The sequence below is a fragment of the Westerdykella ornata genome, assembly GCF_010094085.1.
Source record: "Westerdykella ornata strain CBS 379.55 unplaced genomic scaffold EI97scaffold_35, whole genome shotgun sequence".
Lineage (NCBI taxonomy): Eukaryota > Fungi > Ascomycota > Dothideomycetes > Pleosporales > Sporormiaceae > Westerdykella > Westerdykella ornata.
The window spans coordinates 48,213-66,179 of record NW_022986885.1 but is presented as its reverse complement, the minus strand read 5'-3'; the positions used below and the strand labels follow the sequence as shown (position 1 = coordinate 66,179).

General features: G+C 53.8%; 8 protein-coding genes across 8 annotated transcripts; 1 reads left to right on the top strand and 7 right to left on the bottom strand.

The window, feature by feature from the left end:
• Positions 1-1,420: 1,420 nt before the first annotated feature.
• EI97DRAFT_461749 (uncharacterized protein) lies at positions 1,421-2,122 on the bottom strand (the record flags this gene model as incomplete). Its single annotated transcript, XM_033801219.1, has 1 exon — positions 1,421-2,122. The coding sequence occupies one exon, from the start codon at positions 2,120-2,122 to the stop codon at positions 1,421-1,423; it is 702 nt and encodes a 233-aa protein (XP_033650186.1).
• A 1,867-nt stretch (positions 2,123-3,989) lies between these two features.
• On the bottom strand, positions 3,990-5,848 carry EI97DRAFT_496479 (benzoate 4-monooxygenase cytochrome P450; the record flags this gene model as incomplete). The annotated part of the gene is made up of 5 exons (XM_033802479.1): positions 5,519-5,848; positions 4,555-5,435; positions 4,389-4,520; positions 4,261-4,332; positions 3,990-4,226 (listed from the first exon to the last, which is right to left on the bottom strand). The coding sequence occupies exons 1-5, from the start codon at positions 5,727-5,729 to the stop codon at positions 3,990-3,992; spliced, it is 1,533 nt and encodes a 510-aa protein (XP_033650185.1). The 5' UTR covers positions 5,730-5,848.
• Positions 5,849-5,861: 13 nt separating this feature from the next.
• On the bottom strand, positions 5,862-7,289 carry EI97DRAFT_436730 (uncharacterized protein). Its single transcript, XM_033799187.1, has one exon. The coding sequence runs from the start codon at positions 7,133-7,135 to the stop codon at positions 6,344-6,346; it is 792 nt and encodes a 263-aa protein (XP_033650184.1). The 5' UTR covers positions 7,136-7,289; the 3' UTR covers positions 5,862-6,343.
• Positions 7,290-7,741: 452 nt separating this feature from the next.
• EI97DRAFT_385308 (GH51 arabinofuranosidase) lies at positions 7,742-9,907 on the bottom strand (the record flags this gene model as incomplete). The annotated part of the gene is made up of 4 exons (XM_033796012.1): positions 7,742-8,823; positions 8,886-9,075; positions 9,136-9,726; positions 9,782-9,907. 4 exons carry the CDS (start codon positions 9,905-9,907, stop codon positions 7,742-7,744), a joined length of 1,989 nt encoding a protein of 662 aa, XP_033650183.1.
• Positions 9,908-10,724: 817 nt separating this feature from the next.
• On the bottom strand, positions 10,725-12,197 carry EI97DRAFT_470209 (uncharacterized protein; the record flags this gene model as incomplete). Its single annotated transcript, XM_033801751.1, has 1 exon — positions 10,725-12,197. The coding sequence occupies one exon, from the start codon at positions 12,195-12,197 to the stop codon at positions 10,725-10,727; it is 1,473 nt and encodes a 490-aa protein (XP_033650182.1).
• Positions 12,198-12,472: 275 nt separating this feature from the next.
• Positions 12,473-13,989, bottom strand: EI97DRAFT_405783 (putative NADP-dependent mannitol dehydrogenase). The gene is made up of 2 exons (XM_033796572.1): positions 12,813-13,989; positions 12,473-12,756 (listed from the first exon to the last, which is right to left on the bottom strand). Exons 1-2 carry the CDS (start codon positions 13,569-13,571, stop codon positions 12,715-12,717), a joined length of 801 nt encoding a protein of 266 aa, XP_033650181.1. The 5' UTR covers positions 13,572-13,989; the 3' UTR covers positions 12,473-12,714.
• Positions 13,990-14,964: 975 nt separating this feature from the next.
• EI97DRAFT_201670 (uncharacterized protein) lies at positions 14,965-16,606 on the top strand. Its single transcript, XM_033793688.1, has one exon. The coding sequence runs from the start codon at positions 15,245-15,247 to the stop codon at positions 16,142-16,144; it is 900 nt and encodes a 299-aa protein (XP_033650180.1). The 5' UTR covers positions 14,965-15,244; the 3' UTR covers positions 16,145-16,606.
• A 175-nt stretch (positions 16,607-16,781) lies between these two features.
• Positions 16,782-17,941, bottom strand: EI97DRAFT_452864 (uncharacterized protein; the record flags this gene model as incomplete). Its single annotated transcript, XM_033800425.1, has 2 exons — positions 16,782-17,732; positions 17,795-17,941. 2 exons carry the CDS (start codon positions 17,939-17,941, stop codon positions 16,782-16,784), a joined length of 1,098 nt encoding a protein of 365 aa, XP_033650179.1.
• Positions 17,942-17,967: the final 26 nt, after the last annotated feature.

Sequence of the window (17,967 nt, the reverse complement as noted above, 5' to 3'; positions counted from 1 at the left end):
CTTCCGAGCGTTCAGACCAAAGTTAATTCCTCGGACCCGTCGGCTGTATTCAGAGCGTCCTTTAGAGTCAATCCCCGATGGGTCACTCGCAGACCGTCCTAACGATGTCTACAACAAAGCAACTTCACCTTTCTTCTCTAGTTTGAACGGGGGTACAGTCCGAATCATCCTTAAGTACTTGCATCTCTTACCATACTCTAGAGGAAAGGACACCAGGGTTTTGTACTTGCCCTCTCTTGTAAGCGGGCAAGAGACGAGATTCAGTGGTCATGCGAGAAATCAATTCTGTCAGCAAGTGCCAAACCATCAAAAAGATACTATAGCGAATTGCTGCTAAACTATGGCCAAATGATCTCAGCTCCCTTGTATAAAACACAGCTGTGGCTTGCTTCAATAGCCCGTTGAACATAATCGTCACGCAAGGTGTTCCCTGTGGCGTAGGGATCTAAGCTGAAAATGTTACCAAATCGTCTCTCGAAGCATAGCTTCGAGGCTCTGTCTATGAAGCCGAAATATGTCTTCTTTCACGGCGGCGATATCTCGTCTACGGGGTGTTGATACCCTAAGTGTCGGCAGTGTTCATTCAGGACGAATTACGTGGTAATCGAGAACTAGTCGCTAGGCTCTTAGGAATTGTGAAATAGGTGTTCGGCTATAAGCATGTCAAGACAACTACGCTGTTACAAACTGCTGAGAGTAGTTTCGTAATTTTCTACAGAGCTTTGGCGACCGCAGACCTTTCGCGAATAGTACAAATAGTGCTGCTACTATTGGCTTCCTTTAGAATACTTCTTTTACAGAAATGTCTTCTTCGCCGAATCGCAGGCGTAATAGAAACAAGGGATTTCCGATATTTACTGTTGGACGGATACATGTTCAGCTTATGCAACGGACTTTACTGTAAATGTAATGCCGTATGTGTTTATTCCAATTCAAACAAACGATCTCAGGCTATGCATGCATATTGTAGACTTAGACGTGCACATCACGCGCACGGTTGACTGCTGGCTTCACGGGGAAACGGAAATAAGTAACAGTTGCCACCACCAATGTATCTTGCTGACATTTCTATAGATCCACCTCAAGTACAGTATCTGCAGCACGCAGGCCAGCAGCTTCACTTTAGGAGAAGCAGGTCATCCAAAACCAACATATCACGCCTCCGTATTGAATATCTCCACGTCAAATAGACACCATATGCCTCCCCCCGGCTCAACAGTTGCTTATATCACCAGCCATATTCTTCAGAAGAATTGATGGATCCCGTTCCTGCTCAAAACTCCGCAAACATTGGTGCTCCTGCAGGAATTCTCCGTATTGACCCTCGAGGGGCTTTGATGAATGCCCGAGAGAGCTTGTTCGTACTGGACGCGAAATTCATGGAGATCAACGGTGGTGTTCCTTCCACGGACTTGACTGACTACTCCAACTTCCAACACAAGCCTGTCTTCACTACATAGCCAGTAGAAGAAGGGTTTTGTTGGTAAGTCGTCGGCATGCTTCGCGCTTTGCAACTCAGGGGTTCCCCAAACCCTCCCCCACGGAGAGGCAGTGGTGTCCCATGGCTATGTGACGGACGCAAATCCCATGCGATAGATATCCTCTTGGCCATGGGCTTTGTGTCCTGGAGTCGCCAGTGCACGAGTTCTGGATATCCCCGTGCTCTCCCAAAGTCAAACTTGGTGTACTTTTCGAGGAGTCGTGTAAGTGCGTGTAGACGGTCGCTAGGCGATGTAAGGTAACTCATGACATGTGTGTAAGGCAGCTCGCCTTGGAACACTATGGCAACTTTGTTGAAATTCTTGGTAAATAACGGAACCCATTGCCGATCACTCCAGAGGGCCGCGATCGGCAAGCGGATGTTAAGATCTTGGAGGTCCATCAGTGGAGGTAGGGGTCTCATTATCATTCCCATGTTCGCCTTGGAAGCGCCCTTGAACTGCTCCAGGTAGCGACGTGCCGCTTTGGCAGCTGCCGCCTCCAATTCCTTCTTCGCCTGGCGACATGAGAGCCACAACCCAGAGAAATCCTTGCCGTCACCGAGGGGAGGAAGGTCCATGTGTTCGTAGATGACGACGCGCACATCGTACACGAGACGATCAAAAAACGATGGTGAGGTCATTTCGGCGTTGTTCAGCGTTGGCGAATGATTGTGATGTGAAGGGTTTGAGGTTGCAATCAAGGCATATAATGAGGTTCGAGGTTCAGTTTTGGGGGGTCGAGTCTCGAAGCGGTTTTCTGTTGTCATGTGAGTTGGTGCGACTCGCCCTCCCCGGCCCCAGTGAATGACCTGATAGGGTTGTGAAAGGAGAGCCTTTCACGTCATCCATGGCAGGTACATAGAGGATAGGCAGTCACTACCTCTGCACCCCGACCGAGTACACAGCTTTTCAGTAGTAGATAGCCAATCCACTACTCATCGATCCCCATGTATTCTTTGCATTGCCGATACGCTATCCCCTTTGTCACTATATAAGCTTGATTCAAACTTTCACTCTAGTCTACCACCCTTGTTCATAAGTCTGTAGGAACAGTATGAACGAGGAGAGGTGAGATAAATTGGATGATTCACTCTGCATTGCAGTAGGCTATCTACATATAGGCTACTGCATGAGACAGACACAAACAAGGAGAAAGACCTGCTGACTAACAAACTGATTGTGCTGTTTGTACACGGGATGAAAGCTGCCAGAGACCAAACAACGAACAAATTTTTCTTTTTCCATTCAGTCTCCACGCCAGCGTCACCAATTCGAAGCGTCAATTTGTTATGCAGAACTGAGTGTTTGTTTATTGCTAACTGCTTGCAATCCATCAGCCATCAAGTTCCTCAGTGTCCGCGGAATCCTTCCTCCTACCTCTGCCTGTGAGATTTAAGCCTCCCTTAAATTTACTTCTTCCCATAGCTACATGTGCATCCTTTCCTCAACGCGGGATCCATGTGTGGCCACGGTACGCACATCAATCCGCGTCCACATACTTTTCCGCTCGCTCCGCAATTATTGGTCGAGCAGGGCCCCGTATATGGCGCTTGAGGGACAGGATCGGGATTGGAACTGGGCGCGCATTGTACGAGGGCAATGGTGGTAAGAAGGGTCGGTAGGAGAGTGGAGAGACGCATAGTGGCCTATGTGGCGTTGGAGTTTGAGCGTTCAAGTTGCAAAGAGGCTTGGAGTTGGGACGTTATGTAGGGTTGGGTGACGGTGTTGAAACCGTGGATAGGGCTTGACCAGTCTCTTATAGTACTGCCAGAATGTAAATGCAGGCTACACCTACAGTGCCACGCCGGCACAGTGCAACCGTTTGGCGCTGGACATACGCAGCCAAGATTCATATCTTACAGCTCTGCCTTACGCATAATGCTCTATATAGAAACACCCCGCGCCGAGCGAACTAGACAGTGCGATACTCGCATCCTTCGGTTGAGGTTCCATATTCCCCTTGCGCCAGCCAAGTTACCAAGGAACAGAGCGGGCGCGTGAGCCCTACGAATGCTAGAATTCCGTATCTTGGTACTTTGGGTATATGGCTTGGATCACCCCAACGGGAGCGGAGCGGGCGGATGTTTTGTTTCAAGACCGGCTTGGCGGGTGCTTGGTTGTACCTAGGTAGTACAGATGGTTAGGGTGGAATGATGCGGAAATGCAGTATAACTCAAACTCGTCTGGGGAAGTGCAAGAAGCGTAGATGATAAGAACGCGGCAATTGGTACAGAGAGTCCTAAATCGTGGTGGTGCTGCATATGGTATGAAAGGCGTCCGAGAATACCAAGCCATGACACCAAGACATGTATAGTGTCTGAGTAAACACGCGAAAATATGAACGAGATAAAATGTCGCACTAGAACCAGAATATCCGCAGCTTATCTTCATGGTAGTAATATCTCGTACTTCACCTTTTCTTTCACTGTGTAATTCGACCCCACCTTTTCACTGACATCTCTTTCGACTACCGTGACTAGTAGTGGGATCCCTCTGTCTTGATTCTCCCTATTTCACCTCCCCCTTCACGATAAATCTAATTCCGTTGGAGTTCACCTTCGCCATGGGCACAAATCCATCCCTCACAAGCCGCACATCGTCGTCAGTCGTTTCATACAGCTCAAAATCAAATCTCCGGAACACTCCCGCCAGCATCAGATATAGGTCGGCATGAGCCAAATTAATACCTACACACGACCTCGTGCCCTTGCTGAAGCTGACCATGTATTTATCGAGGTCGTTTCGCTTTTTGCCCTCGGAATCTAGCCAGCGCTCGGACTTGAAAGAGGCCGGGCTCGGGGAAGATAGAAGGGTTGTTTAAAATGAGGGTGTTGGTTTCGCTGACCGGTGTCTGCGAAATAATAGTCAAGAGGTGCGGAAATTGGTAGATAGAGAAGGAGGACTTACTCGAGGTGGTATTACCCATTCCTTGTATCGCAGAGCTTCGTGCGGAACCTGTGGGATTCTTGTGGAGAGATCACCACTCATCCTCAAGCCTTCGTTGATAACGGCAGTCGGTAATAGGTAAGGCTTAACTCCCTGTCAAAGAAGATTGTCTGATTAAATAACTTACCAGATATGGCAACTGTTCTAGCTGCGCCCACGTTGCCAACTCGGTGGTCTTAAGCATCATCGTTTTCAACTCCGCCCTCAATCTTTCCAACGTCTCCGGATTTCTCAACAAATAATACAATGTTTCCGACAGCGTCTTCGCCGTCGTCTCGCCGCCGGCAGCCAGCAGAACGAATCCCTCATCCACCCACCTCTGGACCGATTTTTCCTCTGGCGGCAACGCCTCACTATCCCTCAACGTACTGAAAATGCTCTCATACTCGCCCTCGCCCTTCTCACCCTTCCCCTCTCGATGCCCACCCAAGATCTTCTCCACTTCCATCCTTATCCAATTCTGGAACGACAACATATCCTTCAACGCCTTATCCGCCGGCATAAACCTCACCACACACTCAAGCGGCAACCTCTGCATCACCCACATCAACCACGGCGTCGCGCGCCTAACCGCCACATTCTCAAACAACTCGTTGAAGAAATCCTTAAACCCCGCTTTGAAATCCCTCTCGCGCAGGAACTCGTAGCTCTTGCCGTAGCAATACTCACTAACCACATCCATCGTCAGTGCCAGATACACCGCCTTCGTATCCAGCACCGACCCGCTTTTCATCTCCTCTTCCAACCTGCTTTGCAGCAACTCCACTCTCTGGGAGATCCGCGGTTCGAGGCGCGCAACGCTGCGTCTAGCGAAGAACGGGTTCAGCGCCCCGCGACGCTTGCGGTGAAGGTCGTGCTCGATGGTGCTGAAGGTGGAGAGGGGGCTGCCGGCCATTAGTTTCCACTTTGAGTAGCGGTCGCGTTTCTTCGAGGCGCTCGTGTAGATTTCCTCGTAGAAGTCCGGGTCGTTTATGTGGATTTCGTCCGGGTTGATGCGGATGATGGGGCCTGTGGTGGTTTCGTTAGGTCGATGTTTGAGGCTAGATATACGAGGAAGAAGTTGTATGGTGGGAGTGTGGTGGTGGACGAACCGTATTGCTCATCCTCTGAATCTCCCAGATAAATTGCCCTTTTTTGTAGAGGTCGAAGTAACTCGTACCATTGCGTGGCAGCTGCCAACTTGGGGCCTGGGAATTTGGCCAGGGGATGGAAGTAAAGACGATAGATTGTGAGTATGGCATTGTAGACAACTGTTGCTGCAATTGCCAGTAGAATGCCCTCCTTTACATCGATAAGACCCATGATGCGATCGTTTCCAACGTCGCAGTAGCTTTCCTACCTAGGTATGTAACAAACCCTGGGAACCGAAGTACACAGTCAACAGCATCAAAAGCACAACACCTTGAATAAATAGCTCCATAACCCCCCCCCCCCCCTTCCTTTTTTTATCTAGTGCACACTCCCCGCAATCCCTAGTCTAGAAATAGTACGGTATACGCTATATACCTCCTACTAGTTTTAAGAAGAAAAGCAGGAGGAGAAGAAGGAGAGGAAGAAGGAGAGGAAGAAGGAGAGGAAGAAGGAGAGGAAGAAGGAGAGGAAGAAGGAGAGGAAGAAGGAGAGGAAGGAGAGGAAGGAGAGGAAAAACTGTACAAAAGCATGCGATCAGGATAAAAACTAAGACAACCTACAGCACTTATTCAGCATCTAAGTCGAGAGCCATAGATGTTGGCGGTCCACTAGAGGATCTGGTGCTTGCCGTGGATGTTCGTGGTCTATTGGAAAGTCCAGTAGATGCCAACGGTTGCACCTCACAAAGTCCTTATATACCTTGTTTGCCAATTCGGAATCATGCACGCTTTCTCCTTTCTCCAACCCCCTTTGGATCCTTCTACCATTTATCCCAGCCCAGCCCTTCAAATCTTCTCCCATGTCTTCTGAAACTCTCCCACTTCACCAGTCTCCTTCCACCCCCAACACCCTATAAACGCATTCCCCCGATAATCCTCCACTTGCTCCCACACCTTCCCTCTAAACCTCTCCTTCAGTATCCGCGCCTTCTCATCCATGCTCGTGCACAGCCGCAACCTCGCCACATCCTCAGGAACGAGCTCCTTCTCAATCTCAACCCCCCACATATTCGTGTCGAACTCGGACACCACGAACCCTCCGGCACTAGGCCACGCAACACTAATCCAGCACCGTTCTCGCCCCGTCGGCACCGGTTCATCACTCTCATCCAACTCACCCCTATCCACCTCTTCACCGTTCAACAGCCAGTACCTTGCCAGTGAATCCCACCACTTGGGCCCCAGCAAAAGCAACCTCTGACAAAACAAGTCCTCGTCCTCAGCATCTTCATGCCTGAACATGGGCGGATCCATGCGGTCCAGAGCCAGAAATTCCAGGTCCGTGGGAGAAGCGTCCTCGAGGATGATGACGCCGCCGCGGGACGGGTAGCCGTATATCATGATGGTCGGCGTCTCGAAGCTGATGCGGCGCGTGGTGTCTTTGCTGGCGTTGTAGACGACGTTGGGGCCACAGAGGTAGACTTCGCGGGGGGTGGAGGTTAGTCGGGCACTTCCTGCGGGAGGCTGTGAGGGTGTGGAAAGGAAGTACTCGAACGCTTTCTTCATGTTTGTGAGAGTAGCCTTGAATGGTGTCGGAAGTGAAGTTAGCGGAGGGGGCGACGAGGCAGTCGGGGTCATTCCATGGCGGCACAGCTATACGTGGATGGACGTCCGAAGGTTGATTGGGTGAATATGATGGATGCCTAATATAGATAAGCGCGGGACTGCATTAAACTTAAAGGGAGAGACCTCGAAGAGACATTACTACTCTAGGTGATAGCTACAGACTATATTGTCTAGTCGGTTAAACAACAGAAGGCCCTGCTGCCTTGAATGTAGTGTCATACTAATAGCCTCATGACAAGGTTGTACTAACCTCTTACAGTTGGATAAGTCCTGCTGCACGCTATTATATACGCATTGGAACCCTCCAGGGTAGATACTAACCAGCTAGAAGAACCTTGGGCACCTGCTACACCGCAGGCGGGGGAGGTTCACATGCGATACAGTAGTATATACCTCGTTGCAGTGCAAACCTAGATGCCTGTCCACGCACTCTGTAACCCCCGCATTGGCACCATTGCGGGAACTGCAAAGTAGCTACGATTTCCCCAGGACAAGATCGGTAAATATATCTTGCTACGATCACCGTTGTACATGCAGAGCTCGTCAGAAAAGTTCTCTAGAGTATTACCTTTACATCTCCCAACCCGTCTAAACCCCTCCCTCACCAATCACAACCCTCTAATCATCCTCCTCCTCGTCATCATCCCCCCTCCTCCCAACCTCCAACGTCGCAACACTCAACTCCGGCAACCGAAACACAAACCTCCCCTCCCTATCCGCCCCGAGGACCCTCCTCTCCTGCCTAACAACCTCATTCCCCCTCTCGGGATCATTAAACCCATACGCCCCCTCCTTCCCCGTCAAAACCGTCAACGTAGCCTTCTTCTCCCTCACCCCCTCAAACCTCACACTCACCGGCGTATCCGCATGCCCCGTAGTATTATAATTCGCAAACTTAACCACCCTGCCCCCCTTCTGCGCCACTCCAGCACCCCAGAACAAACTCGTCGTATTCCGCTCCCCAGGCGTCGTCGGCAGGGTCCTCGTAATCGGTTTCGTCGAAAACAACTTAAACAGGTGATAACTCGTGCTCAGCGTCGTCTTGCTCGTATCCGCCTCAAACTCAATCATGCACACGCTCCAGCTCCAGCTATTCATATTGCGCAATATCGGCGCGTACGTAGCCCCCAAGATGCGATCGCCCGCGTTCTCGGCGCTGATGAGGAAAATGGCTTCGCCCACGGCCCCGATCCACCAGGGGAACGGATGCAGCCCCCCGTCCCACTTGATCCCCCCGTTGGCGTGCACGGCCGCGTACTCGCCGATGAGCGTCTTGTTGTCCCGCGTCAGGCCGTCGAACTTGTGGAACTCGTTGTAGAACTCGTCGGGTTCCCTGTACGGGTGGTAATCGCCCGCCACGGGGGCGGGGATGGTCATGTCATCGAAGACGGACGGGCTGGCGATGATTTGGATGTCTGGGTACTTTTCTGAAATGGCCTTTTTGAACAAGGGAAAGCGGTATTTGATGTAGGATTCGAAACCCGCGGGCCGGCCAGCGAGCCAGTCCTCGTTGCCGATTTCGACGTACTTGAGCGGGAAGGGCTCCGGGTGGCCGAGACGGGCGCGCAGGGAGCCGTAGGGCGAGGTCGCGGGCCCCCGGACGAATTCGATTTCGTTGAGGGCGTCTTGGATCCAGGGCTGGAGATCGGTTTCGTTGACGTAGGCCCCATCGAGGGCGAGGCCTGCCCAGACGGCGAGGACTGTGGTGAGGTTAGTAGGTGAGTGGTGCGAGGAATATGAGAGGAGAAGGGAGGTGTCTTACTGGGCTCCAGGTTCATGTCTTCAGCCCATTGCAGGTATTCCATCAGACCGAGACCATCTGACATTTGGTATCCCCAGACACCGGGGCGTCCGGGTCTGTCCTTGAGCGGACCAAGAGTCTCATTCCACTTCCAGGGGTTGGCTAGATCGGGTCCCTCGAGTGCATTACCGCCTGGGAATCGGAGGAATTTCTGTAAAGAAAAAAGTCAGCACCTGAATGACACTCTTGAAAACAATGGAGAAGTACATACCGGTTCGAGCGCCGCAAACGCCTCGGCCAAATCCACCCGCAACCCATTCTCCCTCCCCTTGTACGTCGGCGGGAACAAGCTAATGAGATTGAAATCCAAGCTCTTGGCCTTGCCCTGCACGCCCTCGGGCCGGAACGTCAGAGCAAATGTATTATTGCCATTCTTCGCATTCTTCGTCGGCACCAGCGTAAACTTATGCTGCACCCACTCATTTTCGACGCTCTTGCTCACAATCTCGACACTGCCGAACGTCTCCTTGGTGATGGCGGACTGCAGGCTCGCGGTGAACTTGCCCTTGTAGGCACCCTTGACGTAGAATGATCCCTTGTACGGCTGCTTCTTGACGTCCATGCCCCAGAAGCCCGAGTTGGAGAAGCCAATGGGCCCCGGTTTGGAAGCGTTGCCGACGGCGACGTTCATGGAGTTGGGAAGGGCGGAGGAGAGGGGCTTGCTCAGCTGCTTGAGAGTGAGTTGGGCGCCGTTGATGGGGCTCCAGCCGGACAGCGAGACGGGGAATTGCTTGCTGCCTTGGAAGGCGCGGTTGCGGATGAGTTCGGCGTAGATGCCGCCGTCACCCGCGTAGTTGATGTCCTGGGAGTGTGTCAGTGTCATGGTATCTGGCTACGCGATGGAGGAATCATCATACCTCGTGCATGAGACCATAGGGCATGTCGCTGGTCTTGTTCCCTCCATCCTTGTGAACCACAATGTCGACAGACAGAGCCGTAGTGGCCAATGCCGCCAACACGGTGGCTACCAACGTCGGAAGCATCGTGCCAAACCCTCAACGTGAACCTGGGAGACTCTCGAAAAGGGCACCGGTGGTTGGGAACTCAAAAACAAGGGGGCATCCCCTTTCCCTTATACACTCACTCTGCAGGCTTGAGCAGAGAGCCCTTACCCGCGGCCCTTCGAACCGTCCAACCGATACGAGGCAGGAAACGCACAAACATTCTCCCACAAACGTCATGCATCGAATCCCCGCAAAGAAACTCTGGGCCTTCTCGATAACCGTCGAGGCGGCATAGTCCCGACGACCAGGGGAATCCTGAGCGCTACCGCGCACGATCTCAGGGGCCAGCAGCACTTGGGTACGATCTGCAATATAGCAACAGGGGCAGCGAGTCCATGGTTGGTTGGGCAGATCGATGTTGCGCAGGTCGTTGGCACGCCTAGAAGGTTTGGAGTGATGATGGTACGGCTAAATACATTACACTGCATACCGCGGCGACAGGGCACCATAGGACCGACGGCAGAAAGACTCTGGGCCTGGTAAAGGTTCGGTCCACTCGAAATTAACTGTTCGCGCGGTAAGTAAACGCGGCAGACGGACGGAGTGAGGAGCTGTTAAGAAGAATTCGAGAAATAAGTTTGACAAGAGATACTCAAAGACATTTGGAATTGAGCGGAGACGCCTATGCTGCTATCCAAGACTCCAAACACGGAAAAACACCGCCGATATGCCTAGATATAGTAAAACGAACGATGATGGTACGACTTGCCAATGTACAGACTCCTTGCTTTATCCGAACTCCAAAGGCCCTCCAAGAGATTTGTTGTTACAACTTAAGATGGGGGAACTGGCAGAATCATTTCGACCAGAACCAACCTGACCTATTATTAGGCTTTTCGGTGCTTCGGTTGGCACCGGCAGTCTGCGATTGCGGCTCTCCATCCGGACCGTGAGCCTCGGCATCTTGTGGACGCTGCGTGTGCACCGTTTCCGAGTTCTCTTCTCGCCCGTCGGCGAACCGCTTCTTCAATACAACTTTGGTTATCACTGTGCCGTCTGGTGCAATTGTTCGTTCTGTGGTCGTCAAAGTAGACATGAGAGATGGCCGTGCGGTATCGGACTGCGGCGCCGAGTCGCCGGAGCTGAGCAGCCTCTCGTACGCATCCAACTCTGTCGCTGGGGCTTCCGATTCCGACGCCTGATGTGGCCTTGCTGATGTCGGTGAAGGAGGCTCGTCATGCTGATCCTCATGATCGTGGCCATACTCGTAGTTTGGCTGCTCGCTCGCATCGTCTTCATTCGTCCAGGGTACGCGCTTAGGATACTGTCCTTCCTTTGGCCAGCGTTGTGCAGGTGCAGGTCTTGCGAGTTGGCGGACCCAATCCCAGTATGACATGTCCTTGCTCTTTCCTAGGTCTTCCTCAGGCATGATATCCAACCCTCGCTGTGTGCGCAGCAGATCTTCGTATGCATCCCTCCAAGGGACATTGGTCTGCTTCCATCTTTCGTCATTCTCCAGGGAGTAGGGTGAATACATCTCACCCCAGGCCCTGTAGCTATATGGGTTTCCGTGTCGCGAGGACTCAGAAGGACGAAGCCACCGAGAACACGAATGCCACACCTTTGGCCTGTTCTCAGCATCCTCCTCTTCGTGAGCCCACTTCTTCACCTCTTCCCAATCAGTGCCAAGGTGCTCATCGCGAGCACACCGCCGTCTCCCCCAGAACCCTCGAGCCCCATTCCCGACTTGCTCCTCACTCTGAGCCCTGTCTCCTCGTCTCTGACCATCACGATTCTCGCGCGCATCAAACGGTCTCGGAAACCCCCAATCCCAATCCCACGCCCACTCCTGCGCCTTCCTATTCGCCACCCTCTCCACCATCTCCTTCTCCCTCTGCCTCTGCACTCCCAATTCATTCCAACCCCTCGTGCTCCCCTCCTCCTCCTCATCACAAATCCGCCTGTCTAACTCCTCCCTCTTCCGTCTTATCTCGTCCATCTGCTCCTCCACTTCCTTCACCCCTCTCGCATGCCCCAGCAAATACCGCGACTCCCTCTCAAATTGCAAACCGAGCTCTTCCCACTGCAGCTCCTCCCGCCTCTCACACTTCCGCTCATCGGCTCTACCAAAGAGACACAGGAGCTGCGCCCGCATCGATACTGATGATGAGGAATGGTCATCAAGGTCTTCGGAAAGGGGGAAGACGTGTTTGAAGAGCGACGAGAGCTGGGCGTCGGCGAAGCGGCGGAAGGAGATGAATGGGTTGGGCTCCCGGTCCGGATCGGTGCATCGGGAGCGGGAGCGATTGTCGTCGTCTCTGTCTGGCATTTGGGAATGAGTGTGGTTGGATGTGTGGTGTGTGGAAGAACGAAGAAAAAGATGCTGCGTGTTCACTTGGGCAGGTCGTGGTGACGCAGGCGCGGAGGCGTCGGCGGTTGGGAAGCGCCGACGGACCATTCCTACTGTTTGCGGGGTTAGTGTGCTGAAGGATTCGCAAGCCGCGTAGATTCCAGTATAGATGGAATCGAATCTATGCTTTTCATGGCATCCATCTGTTTACCACAAACAACACCATGTGGCAATTTCGAGCTTGATACTCCGAAGCCTGAGTAAAGTTCTGTTTTGGCCAACATGGATCTTCACTGGCACCTAAAACACAAGCGGCCATGAATGTCACGCGATGCGATGTAACTTCTCCGGGGGGTTTGGAGACAGCGAATTCTCTCATTCATGCTGAAAAGCAACAAGGCCACCGTCTACCCTCCAATTATCTACGCATATAAATCCCAACAATCATAACGTCGTATCGGATCAGGGGCGCTCGACTTGCTTTCTGGGGAATCGTTTATCGGGTGGTGTAGCCGCCATCGATGACGAGATCAGCACCCTGATGGTTTGTCAGTGCGAGTCCTCTTACTTTCAGCATGCATGAGCTAGACTTACGGTAGTGTAGGAAGAGGCATCCGAGGCAAAGTACAAAAACGCGCCCTTGAGCTCCTTTGCCTTGGCATCACGGCCCATGGGAATCATCGAGTGCCACAGCTTCTGGATGTCCTGGGGCACAAAGTCGGAGAGACCCGTGTCAATGTATCCGGGCGAGATGGAGTTGACGCGAGCAAAGTCCCTCCACTCGTTGGCCAGCGACTTGGCCATGTGGATGCAGCCGGCCTTGGCGACGTTGTAGGAGGTCTGCTCCTGGGGGTAGTTTGCGATGTGGCCCGACATGGAGGCGGTGATGATGAGGGAGCCCGTCTTGCGTTCGCGGAAGTGCAGACCGACAGCGCGGGCGCAGTTGAAGGTGCCAGTCAGGTCGGTATCGATGACCTCTTTCCATTGCTCGACGGTCGCGTCGAGGATGCCGTTGTCGGCCGTCTTGCCGGCGTTGGCGATGAAGACATCGATCTTGCCAAAGTCCTTGATGACGTCCTGGACGAGCTTCTCGACATTGGCGTAGTCGCCCACCTGGCACTTGTAGGCCTTGACCTTGACGCCGTACTTCTGGGTGAGCTCTTTGGCGTTCTTCTCAGCACCCTCGGCGCGCGAGTTGTAGGTGATGGCCAGGTCGGCGCCGAACTCTGCGCAGCCGCGGGCAGCCTCGATTCCGATGCCTGTGGGACCGGAGGCGCCGGTGACGACGACGACCTTGCCCTTGAGGCTGAAGAGGTCCTTGAGCTCCTCCGCTTGGGGAATGGGGGTAGGCATGGCGGGAATTGGGTATCGAGGAGGGATGAAGTGGAAAGGCGTGAACTGGGACGAAGAGAAGGGGATGGATTGGAGCGAGGGGAGGGGAGGGGTTCAAAGAGAGATATAAAGAGAAGCCGCAACCCACCGTTCAAGTGCTTTCTAAGAATTTACAATCCAGGTCAAAGCTCCAGAGGGATTTCTTTTGAGTTTAGTGAGGGGCGGGCAACAAGCGGGTACTAACAGGAAGCAGTGGCGAGTGACGTGGACGTGGGAGGGTTTTGCTGAGACGGTTGGCGTCATGAAGACCCGCAAGCGGTTCAAAAGTGTTCGGTAGCAACCATCCTCGACCAATTGCTGCGGCATATGGGCGGCTTCGAATGGCCAGACTTGTCTCGATGGGGAATTGGGTCCTGCACATCTCACTCATCATCCCAGCTTGGTGTTGAGTGAAGAGTCTCGCAATCGATAAGCCGCTTGGCAGGTGGTGAGGGGCAGCTCCCCTAACGCTAAACCCTTTGCGGTCACAGCCAAATGACACCCCACCTGCACTCCACCTGGGCAGCTCCCCACGCTCCGCTCTACTGTGTACTTTGTACTTGTACTTGTACACAACTGAGCTCCTTATCGACCACCCACGCATTATTTTCTTCCTTCTCCTATCGCCGTATCACCGTCCTTTTGGATTTCCTCCGCAATTGGGACGCCGCGGAACTGCATCGTCGCTATTGTCGCATATCCTTTTGCAAGCCTCCTGTCCCTGCATATCCATCTTCTCCTCGGCTCTGCCGGAGGAACGCCATGCGCTGCAACGTCTTGCTCAGTCAGCATGACGGCCGTGTTAAGCCTCTCGTGATTGATTTCCAAGTCGTCCCATCTGGATGTACCGGCATTATTGTACTCTGTGCCCTCGTATTGTTGACTTGCCTCTCAGAAACTCGGCTGCCAGCTGCTTGTCACCCTGGCAATGTGCTTGTCCATGGCGGCGTCGAAACGAATTACTGGCCTTGTCTTGAAAGCATGAGATGCGCCCGGTTCCCCGTCTTCCAAGCTTCTCCGGGTTGCCTTTTCCATTTCCAACTGCAAATAAGGTTCCGTGAAGTCGGTTTCACTGTACGCCTGGGAAGTTGTTGAGTGACTCTAGGCTATTGCGGGGAGATTGGTATGTGCCTTGTGCAATGCCGGAGGTGTTCCTCTCCGAGGCTCTCCTTCTTCCAAATCTTCTCAGATTTCCACAACCAATGGCCCCGTGATCAGATGCGGCGACACTTCATGTTTGCCCTCGGTTGCTCCTCCGTCCTCCGGCTTCGCCCGCCGCTGGTTGGCGCCGGCTCCTAGTCGCCTAGTTCACGAATCGCACGTGGGAAATGTCTAAATCGACATCATCTCTTCTTCTCCTTAACCCCCAGTACGCATGCTGAGGGCGATATACGCACTTTTCGCATCAGGATGGCACCAGAAAAGGGTGAGGAATGGACAAAGTTGCTGAGCCCATAGATTCAGCCACGCCTGCCGCGGCGGCACCTCTGATTGGCTGCCGCATCGACAACCTCAGCTAAAGATGCAACAACTTTGACAAAACGGACCAGCTGCGGCCTCACCAGCCTCACCTTCACAGCCCAACGCCTCTCCAGTCTTCCACCTCTCTTCCTCTCCTCATCATTCCCGTCTCATAGCAACAGCAGAGTCGCATCATGCCTTTCCACGGCCTCCTCCCCCGACCCCTCCCCGCCGACGAAGTCACCATCGGCCAGCTCCTCGTCCACCCTCTGCACCCGGAACGAGGCGGTTTCTACTCGCACCAGGCCCGCCAAGAAGTCGACGAGCTCAATGACTACCACATCCAACTTCGCTACAAGGACCTCTTCGCCGTCGACACCGAGGGCCGCTTCAGCGCCAACTACGGCGCCAAGTTCGATCTCGGCCGCGTCTACCGCCAGCCCAACCTCCTCAGCGTGACGGCCGAGCAGATGATCCAGCGGACGAGCCAGCACCCCGTGCGCGCCTTCAACGCCGTGCTGGAGGACCCCGAGGCGAGAGAATGGATACTGCAGACTATACAAGACGGTCAAGATTTGTACGTCGTGCTAGGAATCACCGAGCTCAAGAACGCAGTCTTCAAGCGAGCCAGGCTGCGGGACGCGGGTGCCTCCAACCGCCTCGCCGAACAGCCCCTCGAGAAGAACGCAAAAGTCCCGCGCGCCGTGCGGAGAAACTCGACCTTCGGCCTCGACGGCGATAGGCACGTCTCGGGCGTCTTTGGCATGGACGTGCGCAGAGTCACGGCCCGCATCACGACGCCCCAGGAGCCGCACAGACTGTCCGACATAGGCTATCGGTGGTCGTATTTCGACATCCCCAGCAGCGGCAACACCAAGGCGCAGTTGATGGTTGGGCTGGGCGAGGCCCTCGAGACGAATGAGCTGCGTATGATGCTGGATCTGACCGCCGAGGATGTCCAGACGAACCTGGATACGATCAGCCAGTTGAGTCTGGATGCGGCGAGTGCGGCCGCGAGTCCCATGTTGAGGCCGAGTTCACCGGCGCTGAGGGGTCGCTCCCCTTCGCCGTATCCGGCTACTGTGCGCGTTTGAGAGGATGGGTTTTTTGGTTCACCATGGCGGAGATAGGGGGATATCATTGATCATGGGTTATCGTGCGATGAGGAAGCATTCATGACGTTTAGCAGAGCGGCGGAGCGACGGAGTTCATTTCCTTACGTTAACGGCCTCGCTGCAGAAAGACGAAACGTATGCTCATCCCTTTCTATGTATTTTACTCTTTACCCTTCTCTATTCCCACATCCCCTCTCCGCCCTTTTTATCCCGTATACCCTTATCATACCCTTTCTCCCTCCCTTTCTGCTTCCTGCTTACTTTCCCCCCTTCTTCATTCTCCTTATTGGTCCTATCTCGGTATCGGGTTGGTAATCGACATCGTCTCGTAGCTGCATTGCTTATGTTCCTTCTTCACGCTTGTTTTGTCCTAGTATACGGTCGATAGAATTATGCATCGTTTCATTGAAGAGACGGCTTCATCCGTGCCATATCCATGAGGTTCGACCAAATCAGTCATATAAAAATCAGGTGTTTCAAATCACTAAAATCCACATATTGGCCTGCCCTGTCACTCTGGTTTTGGAAATGGGACTCGGATTTTTGGAGATGATGGTCTCCTCACACTCTGGGCTCGCGGCCAGCCAGTAGACGGGAAATGGACTCCATCACCACCCTAAACCCACCCCTTTGCCCTCCCCAACACCTCCTCAACCGCCTTCTCGCTCCCCGTCTCCTCAACACTACTCCTGACCGACTCGCCCACAACCCTCTCCTCCTCCTCCTTCTTCCCCTTCCCCCTCCCCTTCTCCACATCCCTCCCAACCTCCTTCCGCCCCCTTCCCTCCCTCCCCCCATCCACCCCCTCCTCCTCCTCCAACAACCCAAAAGCCACCAACCTCCCCCTCACCACCCTCTCACACCCCTCCTCATAAAAATACCTGCCCAACCTCGCCAACACCCCCTCGCCCACCCTCTTCAACGTCGGCATCGTCGCCGCAATGATTGCAAACTGCAATTCCACGACCGCCCACAGCGCCGTAACAACACTACTCCTAAACAGGTCCCTCGTCGTGTAAAACCCCGGCAACTGCAATGTCCTAATAATCGCCGCGCAGGACGCGAATAATCCGAGGGCCATGAGCACGCACATGAAGATTTTTTCCCGGCGGGGGCGATGCAGTTTGCGGATGAAGGTGATGGGGATGAAGGAGAAGATGAGGTCGACGCCGACTTGGATGGCCGAGAAAGCTACAATATTCCCATTAATCACCCGTGTAGGAAAGCACGTCACAGGCCCCTGCATAAAAACGCGCGGGTCCCAGAATACGGAGAAAGGGCGGCACTGCAGGAATTGGAAGCACGTCTGCACGACGGCGGCGAGGACGAGGAAGATGATGATGGAGGATAGAAACAAGCGCCAGCCGCGGTGCGGGGACTTGACGCGCAGGAGGAGAAAGGCGACGCTGAGTTTTACGCAGGTTATGGCCCAGTACCAGAGGAGTTGGGAGAGGAAGAGGAGTTTGAGGGCGGTGCGGCGGCGGGGGAGGGACACGAAGCGGGATTGGCGGCCTAGGCCGTGGTAGGTCGAGGCGGAGAGGAGGGTGTAGGAGACTGTGGCTAGGATCTGCCCACGTCTGTTAGCACTTATGCGGTTTGCTTGGTTGTGTGGGATTAGGGGAGATGTACGGTGGCGCCGAGGACGGTCCAGTCGTCGGCGTGGAGGCGCACAATGGGTCGGAGGCGCGACCACAGTCTCGCGGTGAGGAGGACGATGGAGAGGAAGAGCAGGCTGCCGCCTACGCCTAGCAGAATCGGTGCCGTCGTCGTGTCCATGTTCTGGTTGCGGGAGCGGCTGGGAT